The following is a 9036-nucleotide window of genomic DNA, read 5'->3' as shown; positions in this document are numbered from 1 at the left end:
GGAGAAAAGTTAAGTCACCTTGGAAAGTGGTTCGTTTTCGACGCCTGTTCCTGTGAGTTAGGAAATAGCGGTTCAGTGTGTGCGTCCCGCCTCCCGGCTGACGCGGGACCGTCCCGGACGGGGGGCGTGGCTCCTGGAAACGGGGTCCAGGCAGCCCTGCGTTCACCACAAAGAAAGGAGACCCCCGTAACCGCTGCCTTCCCTTCTAATGCTCACCTTTTCCCTTTTGGGGCTGCCCAACCACTCCCACCCTGAGCAGCACAGTCTCTTCAGCCAAGAGCTGCTTGAAAGGGGTTCCACAGCCGTTCTGGAATGTTCTGCCTCGCTCTGAAGGATGCGGTCAGTTGATTGGCTGAACTCGGATGAGATCCACGCTCCTTGTAGTGACCCCGCTAGACTAAAGCGGCCCCGACCCCTCCACCCAGGTGTCAGACGTTTGAGACAGAAGCAGTCCGGCGACAGAGAAAATCCTCGCCGCCCCCCAGCACCCAGCTCTTTCCAGAAATAAAAGATACCCGGTCCATACCCCTTCCCCCACAGGGGCCCACCATGTGAACAGCACATCCAGAAGCACGCGTGGCCACGGCCCTGCCCCCGATTATGAAAGACTCCCCCCCACCGCCCACCCCGGTGTCTGAGATTTGCGCGCTGATCCGTGGTCCTGGGCCGCTTCGTTAACCTCGGACACCGCTGCACGGTAGGGACCCTTGTCCTCTTTCTTCCGTGGGGAGCACACTGCGTGCACGGGGCGCCGGGCCCCCCCTTCTGCGGCTGTGCCCGGTCTTGTCCCGTTGGCCGGCCCACGCTCCCTGGACAGCTTCCGCACGAGGCCGCCACACTCAGCATGGTCAGACGTTTCCGTGCTCCTCTGACGCCCCCCCTCAACCCCCGGTCTTCACGGTGATGTGTGCGTCCTTCCCCAGGAAGGGCCTCCGGCCCCCTGCCCCGTGCCTCCCTCCAGTCCAGAGGGGAGCTCCACGGCGGCGGGAGCCACGCTCGTGTGCTGCCACGCCCGGCGCCCGCCACGGAGAAGGCGGCGGTGTCACGCTCCGTACTCCTGCACCGCTGGCTTCTGCCGCGTCCTCGGCCCAGCTCTCCGCCCGCCAGACCGCCGTGGGCTCCGCCTCGGGATTCCTCCACACTGACACACGAGCTTCTGAACTTCAAAAGGCTTCAGTCTTGGGAGGGTCGACGGGCAGACGAGGGATGCCGAAGCAGAGTGGGGACCAGCAGGGACCGGAGAGAGGGCCCCGGGGGGCGCGGCCCCTGAGGGAGAGGCTGCCTGACCTCTGCCAGCCCCCTGCACCCCCCACCCAGGGCTTGGGACAGGGGAGGGCGGCCAGGGTGGCTGGAGTCCAGACCCCATCCCGCCAGGCTCCCGGGCCGCCGGTGGGTTGCCAGATACGTACGTGACCGCACATCACTGAATTTCGGCTGTGTGGGAAGTGTGTCCCGTGGACGCAGGCTGGAGAGCCCCCCACTCGGCCCCCTGACCTGGTGTCCCCGGTCAGCAACAGATCCCTGCCCTAGGAGCTACCGTACATCTTGGGCGGGGAGCTGGGCTTCGGGTATGAGGCTGACTGGCTCGGGGGGGCCCCCGTGTCCTCCCTGCTCCCCTTGCCACCCAAGCCTCTGGTAGCAGCTGACCCTCGATTGGCCCATGTCCCAGGGCTCAGGGTCCTGGCTCCAAGGGCAGAGCGCCTCCTGGATACGGCCCCCCAGGAGCCCCAAGAACAGGGTGGGGGTCTGCAGGAGACCCAGCGGGGCCCCGCACAGCACAGAGCACGCTGGGAACGCGGGTCTGAGGCCGGCCTCTAGGTGGGTGTCACCCTGCCACCTGCCGCCTCCCAGCACCCCAAGAGCAAGTGGCCCCGAGAGGAGCCTGATGGGGGCAGCGTGGAGGGTAGGTGGGTGGGGAGAGGAGGCATCGGGAGCCCGGGAGGCGTGGGGTGCGGGAAGGGGGCACTTCTCCACTGGGGAACGGGAGGCACCCTGAGGTTTGGGGGGGACCTGAGTGCAGACCGAGGCAGCGCTGACGCCCAAGGGGCCTGGGGGTGGAGGGTGGGGAGGGGGCCCGGCTGCCCCGGGGAGACGGGAGGAGGAGGGGTAGAGATGCCCCGGGGCAAGGGAGCTTGGCAGGGGGCTGGGCCCCCGAAAGAGCACGATCGGGCCCAGGTGGGGTTCCGGGGGCCACGGCAAAGAGCCCGGCAAGGGGCACAGTGAGGGCTGTCCACCCGTTTGTCCGGCCTCCATCATCCACAACGCACCCCAAGCTGGGACCTGGGAGAGTGACTCAGACCCTCCCCGGGTCTGCTTGGGCAGAGCCCCCGTGTCTGGGCACCGCGCAGAGGGCCTGTGCTGGCGGCCGCATGGTGAAGGCCGGGGCGGGCGTGGTGTCCAGGGCGCCAGGGCTGAGGCCCGGTGGGGGCAGCAGGCGGTACCTGTGGAGGAGGCCGGCGAACAGCAGAAACAGCTCCGACCTGGCCAGGCTCTCCCCCACGCAGACACGGCGGCCTGCGAGGGAAACCGAGGCACAGGGCTACCAGCCTGCCCTTGGCAGGGCTGTGCCAGGGGGGCTGGCCGGTCCCCTGGAGAGGTGGGGACCCGAGAGCAAGGTGCGGGCCAGCTCCGAGGGGAAGGGATGGGGTGCTGGAGGCCGTGGGCAGTGGGAAGCCTGGGGGCCTGAGCTTCCGAGGTCCCTGGTGAGCAGGCTCCTTGGGGGTGAGGGACCCCGTGCCGCCCCTGCCCGCGAGCTGGGGGTACCTGCAGAGAAAGGCAGGAAGGCTGCCCGCTTCACAAAGCGCCCGTCGGCGTCCAGGAAGTGACCCGGGTTGAACTGGCGAGGGGTCTCCCACTGCGTCTTGTCCAGGAGCACCGAGCTCAGCAGAGGGATCACGGGTGTGCCCTGTGGGTGGGGCGGCAGGTGGGCTGGGCCCGGCGCCCCCTCCCCCCGGGGGCGTGCCCCGCGAGACCCAGCTGGGCCCAGCCTGACCGAGAGCAGAAAGGGGGAGGGGAGCCCTGCCCATCCCGTCGGGGGCCAGGAGGGGGGCCCACCTTGGGGAGCAGGTAGCCGCCCAGCTGGGTGTCAGCCGCCATGCACCGCGGCACGTGGGGCAGGAGAGTAATGGAGCGCTGGACCTCGTGCAGCACGGCGCTGGTGTAGGGCAGTGACCGCTGGTCCTCCAGCCGGGGGGGGCGCCCGGGCCCCAGCACCCGGTCCAACTCCTCCTGCACCCGGCCTGCGGGCGAGACGGTGGGTGCCCGCGTCCCTGCGAGCCCCGGCCCCCCCCGGGCCCTGGGGGACCCCGCCCACCGACGCGTGCTGGAAAGGGAGGCTGGGGGCTCACCTTGCACACTCGGGTGCCTGCTCATCAGGAGGGCGGCCCACTGCAGCGTGGCGGAGGTGGTCTCTGTGCCGGCCATGACCATGTCGAGAACACAGGCCACCATGTCGGCCTCGGCAAACAGGCCGTGGGGGTCTTTCCCCTGCAGGGTGGGTTGGAGAGGACTCGGCCGGAGGCTGGGCGCCACGGACCCACCCCCCACTCCCGCCGCCCCTCCAGCTCCGGGCTCAAGAAAGGGATGGAAGGAAGGAGCCAGGTTAGCAGGGCACCTGCTACGTTCTGGGCTCGCCACATGTTTGCTGCCACCCCTGAGGCAGGCACTGCAAATGCCCCGTTTCGCGGATGGGGAGACCGAGGCTGAGAGCGGCCCCCAGCTAGGAGAGGGGGGAGGTGGCGCAGGGCCAGCCCCGCTCCTCCTGGGTGGGGCCCCCAAATGCCCGCAGGCCTCTCAGGCGGGAGGGTGCCTCCCGCCCACACCTGGCCCTGCCGGATCAGGGCGTCCATGTAGCTCTGCGCGGGGCCTGCCCCGGGGGCGGGGGGCCGCCGCGTCTCCAGGAGGGTCCTCAGGATGGCTCGCACCTCCTCTATCTTCCGAAGGACAGGCCGGTGCAGCTGGAGGAGAGCCCCGAGCCGGGGGTAGATGTTGAACAGCTGAAGGCAGAGAGCGAGACAGCCGGGGGGGGGTCAGGGTGCGGTCCCCACCGCGGGCCCCCGCCCCCCAGCAGGTGTGTGCACCTGTGCAGGTTCCCAGGTGCTGCCCCGGGACTCCAGGCGGACCTGCGGGGTGGGGGACTGCCCGTGGCCACAAGAGGGCGCCGGCTCGCACTGCTGCTGGGACCGCAGCCTGGGCTCCCACAAAACCCTCTGTCCCGGGACCGGATGGCAGGTGACGGGCCTTGACGGGTGGCTTCCCCGACGTGGGGCGGCTGTAATCACGCCCCGCCCTCCGGCCACCAAAGCCGTAGGACAGAGAAGGGGGAGAGGGTCGCCTGTGCTGCCAGTCATCGGGACAGAGAATTTGCAAACTTCAGAGCTCCAGCCGAGCCGCTGTGGGAGGGAGGCCACGGAGTGTCTGACCAGCCAGCGCGTGTCCCGCACCAGGTGGGGCCTCGGCAGCTGTCCACGGCTCTCCTGGCTGCGCCCGCATCGCTGTGCACCCCCAGGACGTGAGCGATCCCTGGATCGAATTGCCCAGTGAGGAGCCGGCACACGGGGTGGGGAGGCCCGGAACATTCCACTCCCGCCCCCCTGGCCTCCGTCCTCCTGGGGCTTCCGCGAGGAGGCCAGATCCTCCCGCCCAGCGGACGGCAGGGGCTCCTAGGAAGGAAGCAGGAGGACGGGAGACTGTGCTCAGCCCCTGCCTCGCGCCCGTGGCCGCGGGTCCATGAGAGATTGGGAGGAAGAGACCCGGCACTGTGGCATCCCTCTAAATCTGTGCCCCACACCTAGATGCGTGCGCTTAGCGCCTAGCGCTGAAATTGCCGCGACGGTGAACGTTTCACGTTTTGGAAAAGAGCGCAATGCCCACGCCCCTGGGAGTCGGGAAAACCAGAGGGCCAGTTCGCGTGATTTCTTTGGCGCTGTGGGGGACCGATATTGGGTGGATCGTCCCTGGCCGGAAGGGCTGGGGGACAGGCAGACAGGAGGACATCGAGCCCCACGTCCAGGGAAGAAATGCTCAGCTCCCTGACCCCCAGCCGAGGCCGGGAGCAGCCGCCTCTCACCTGCAGGCTGGGGGTCCCCAAGAGGACCATGACGTCATCGATAAGCCTCAGCAGGGACACGAACACGGGATCCTGGTAGTCGAAGCGCCGGCCGAAGAGGAGTGTGAAGGTGATGTTGGAGGGGGCCCAGCCGAGCAGGGCCAGGGGGAAGGGCCGGCCTGGAGTGGGAGGGACACGGGCCTCAGGGGGTGAGGGACCCCCACCAGGGGCTGCCCGGCCCCCACTCACCTCCGTAGCTGTCCAGCTGCCCCATGAGGCACCTCAGCTCCTGCAGGATCTTGTCGACCATGGGCTCCCTCCCCACGCCCAGGTCATGGAGGGTGCGCACAGTGAACTGGCGGGCGGCCCTCCAGCGTGCCCCCGATGAGAAGAAGATTCCTGCGGGCCGGGCAAGTCGCCGCTGAGTGACGCAGGCAGGGAGCAGATGGGGCAGACCCGACGTCGGGGGCCTCACCCCCATGCCTGAGCCCCTTCTGCCAAGAGCCGGCCTTGGCGAGCCTCGTCCCCTCTCGGTGTATGCTGGTCTCCTGCCCCGTGGACACCGTGTCCCTCCCCGGGAGCCACGCAGGGCACACTGTCTCCCGCGGCTCAGAGACGCAGACCCCCGCCCCGGGGTCCGGGGACTCCCGTGCCCCGCCGGCCTCCGCCCCCTCCGCACCCCACACGGCACACCTACCCCCACCGCCCTGGATAAGCTGGAAGATGGCGACGGGGGGTCGGTCGGCCAGCTTTGACCCGGTGCCCACCAGGGCCTCCCTCACAGCCTCGTAGCCGGCCAGCACCACCGTCTTCTGGCGCCCCAAGTGCACAGTGAACACCGGCCCGTACCGTTCCGAAAGCTGGTGGGGACGGGCAGGAATCAGCCAGCGCCCCCCCCCCCCAATGCTGCACCTGTGCGGGGCGGGTTCAGGGGGACTCAGAGCCGGGGGTGGCCTAGGCGGGGTCTGTGGGAACTGGGCCGGTGGAGAGCAGGCGGAATAAAGGTCCAGAAGCCAAAAAGCAGGAGGTGTGCTGGCCCGTGCCCCCTCCCCATCCATTCTGGGAAGGCAGGGGAGGGGGCTGCCATTGGTAGGAGGGGCTGTCTGCGGGGCGGCCTCCCGAGCTTGACCCCCAGAGGCCCCGCCCCTGCTCAGGCACCCCTAGCACTGAAACCCAGATGGATGGGAGCAGTGCCCGGGTGGCCTCGTCCGCTCAGTTTCCCCCACGCTGACCCCCGGGGCACAGAACGACAATACGTGGCTAAGGCTGGCCTCCAAGGCCGCCGCCTGGGGCCATTGCCCTTCTGTGCCTTTACAGATGGGGAAACTGAGGCCCAGAGGCAACAAGTGAGTTGCGGCCAGTCACACACACTGAGGGACAGAGAGGCCCGCCCTTCCTGTCCACACCCGCTCTGCTCCCCGCATGCCGGAGTGTGGCCTACGGGCCCAGCGCTGGGCACGGCCTGAGACTCGGGGGCCCAGGGTGCTTCCTGGAGAGGTGTCCCCGAGGGGCCAGGCCCGCAGCCCCCTCTTCTCCTCCCACATCCAAGACCTGGGGGGCCGCCAGGCAGCCACTGGGAGGTTTCTGGAAGTAGCTGCATTTCTGGGGAAGCAGGGAGGGTGGTCGTGGGAGCCGGAAGTGGCCCAGGAGTGGCTGGATAGCCCTGGTCGGGCGGGCGCCGGGCCATCCGTCTCCTGGCTGCAGGGCAGGGCAGCCGGCCGGCGACCTGGGGCCAGGACTGTCCAGCCTCCAGCCCAGGGTGGGAACAGCCACACCCGCGGGCGCCCCACCTGAGGGCACACTCGTGCGCTAGTCCAGGTCCCTCTGTCACCAGACCTCTGCTTCCTGGTGCTGCTCCCAGGGGCACCTGCCTCCTCCCCACCCCCACTCTGGCTGCCCCCAAACCTGGCTCTCCTGTAGGCACTCATCAAATGCTGCCTCCTCCAAGGAGCCCTCCTGGCCTGACACTCCAGGCCCCCTGCTCCTTGCATGGCCCATCTGCTTCCCCGCCGGGGGGGGGGGGGGGGGTGTCCTTCTCTCTTGCCCAAGGCGGGGTGGGCACTTGGGCCTACCCAGGCTGGGACACGGACCTCCTACCCCACCGGGGGCCTGGAAAACGGGCTCAGCTTCCCCTGAGGTGGGGCTGGGCTGCCCAGGCGGCCGGAGCCCTGACCTACCTCCATCAGTGACCGGTCCTGCTGTGACACGCGCAGCAAGTGCAGGTTTCCGATGAACGGCAGTGGGCGTGGCCCAGGGGGCCAGCGAGGGGCTGGGGAGGGGGTGCGGGTGTGGGCTCGGAGCAGCCCCCAGAGCCCCAGGAGCAGCAGGAGCCCCACGAGCAGCAGGGCCATGAGGACGGCGGGCGGCGAGGCCCCAGCTCCCCACCTTGTGCCTTATAGGCTGTCGGGCAGGGGGAGGGCGTGCCAGGACCTCGCCCCTCCACCCAGAGAATGTGGACCGAGCGGTTCACAGGGGACAGCCAGGCAGCTTAAAGTGACAGGCGTGCGTGGAATGTGGGGTCGCGTCTGTGGCAGGGAGCCAGGACGCCAGGGGCCGTCTGGGGGGCCGCCGTCTAGACCTTGTGCTTAAGGCGTCTCCGTCCCTTGCCTGCTGGAGAGAACACGCCGTGGTGGCCACTGTGCCCCTCCCACCGGCCTCTGCTTCCTGCCTCAGTCTCCCCATCAGAACTGGGGCTTGTGGGGCTTTGGGAGCTGGGCCCGAGCTCTGAGGGGAGCTCTGAGCCTCCGTCGACAGGACCCATGGGGTAGGAGGTCTGTGGAGACCCCGCGGATGGCTCTCGAAGGTCTGCACAGCAAACGCCTCAAACCCTGGGGCCTTCAGAGGCTGCCAGAGGGTCCCCTGCCGTGTCTCAGATGGCAAGCTTTCCCTGGGTGACAACCTGCTCCTGTCACCTGGGGCAGGAGGCACTGGTCTATGCAGGACGGGGCAGGGGCAGAGTGGGTGACGGCCGGCCAGGCTTATGAGCCCCCATGTGTCTGTGCTGCATGAACTCTGGGCTCCCTAACCCTGGTGCCCCTGCTGGGAGGGAAGGAGGCCCCGCCGTGGAACGAGCCGTGAGGGGTGGGAGGGCCGTTGGCATCAGAAGTGGCTGGGCCTGCTCCACACCTCCTGCCCCAACATGAGGAGTTGGAACCCCAGCCCCACGCCGGGCCCCTCGCTGCGGGGCCTGTCTCCCGGCGTACCGTCCACGCCCCTCCACACACCCGGAGCCGAAGCAGCCCGTAGGCCCGAACCTGCTTCCAGCCTCAATTTGCACACGTCCCGTGACGGGGTGCTCGCTGGCTTTCGGGCGGGCTGCCCTGTCGCACGGCTGTGGGGCTTCTGTGAGGGAGGATGGTTCTCCAGCGGCTGCGTCTCTGGGTCATCTGGGCTGAGTGCCCGGCACCAAGGCCGCTGCTAGGTGCTTCGGCTGGGGCTCCTCTCTGCCCGGGACAGTCCACTGAATTAATTCCACAAGCGTTCCCGGAGTATGTGTGGTGCTATAGGCTCAGCCAGCAGCTGGGGCCGCAGAAATCGGTGGTCAGGGATCCAAACAGGGCCCCCAAGTCCAGTGGAAGAGACCCACGTGGCAGTGGCCATGCCACTGCAAACTTCTGGGGTATTGGGTCCAGAGTCGAGTCGCCAAGCGGCAGGGCACTCCAGCAGAGGGAACAGCGTGTGCAAAGCCCAGAGGCCCCGTGCCAGCAAGGGGCTGGGTGGGGGCGTGAGGCTGGAGATCCGTGGCTGGAAGCGCAGGAGGCGGGAACTCGGGGTCCCTGGGGTGGGGGCTCCATCCTCCGTGGCCTCCTCTTTCAGGTTGCTGAGGCCTGGGCTCCTGTGAGCCACTTGGGTGCCACCACCCGGGTCCCTGCAGGGGAGGCTGGGTGCACTGTCTACAGGGCGTCTATACTCGGCCATTTCTGGGAGGTTTTTTGTTTTGTTTTGTTTTAATGTTTATTTTTGAGACAGAGAGACGCAAAGTGTGAGCA

General features: G+C 68.4%; 1 protein-coding gene across 1 annotated transcript; it reads right to left on the bottom strand.

Moving 5' to 3' along the window:
- Positions 1-1779: 1779 nt before the first annotated feature.
- CYP2W1 (cytochrome P450 family 2 subfamily W member 1) lies at positions 1780-7638 on the bottom strand. The gene is made up of 8 exons (XM_081791628.1): positions 7225-7638; positions 5745-5907; positions 5297-5446; positions 5069-5226; positions 3822-3995; positions 3055-3486; positions 2764-2905; positions 1780-2514 (listed from the first exon to the last, which is right to left on the bottom strand). The coding sequence occupies exons 1-8, from the start codon at positions 7396-7398 to the stop codon at positions 2294-2296; spliced, it is 1614 nt and encodes a 537-aa protein (XP_081647754.1). The 5' UTR covers positions 7399-7638; the 3' UTR covers positions 1780-2293.
- Positions 7639-9036: the final 1398 nt, after the last annotated feature.

The sequence above is a fragment of the Panthera onca genome, chromosome E3, assembly GCF_046562875.1.
Source record: "Panthera onca isolate mPanOnc1 chromosome E3, mPanOnc1 haplotype 2, whole genome shotgun sequence".
Lineage (NCBI taxonomy): Eukaryota > Metazoa > Chordata > Mammalia > Carnivora > Felidae > Panthera > Panthera onca.
The sequence above is the reverse complement of the archived record's forward strand: the minus strand, read 5'-3'. Positions and strand labels throughout refer to the sequence as shown.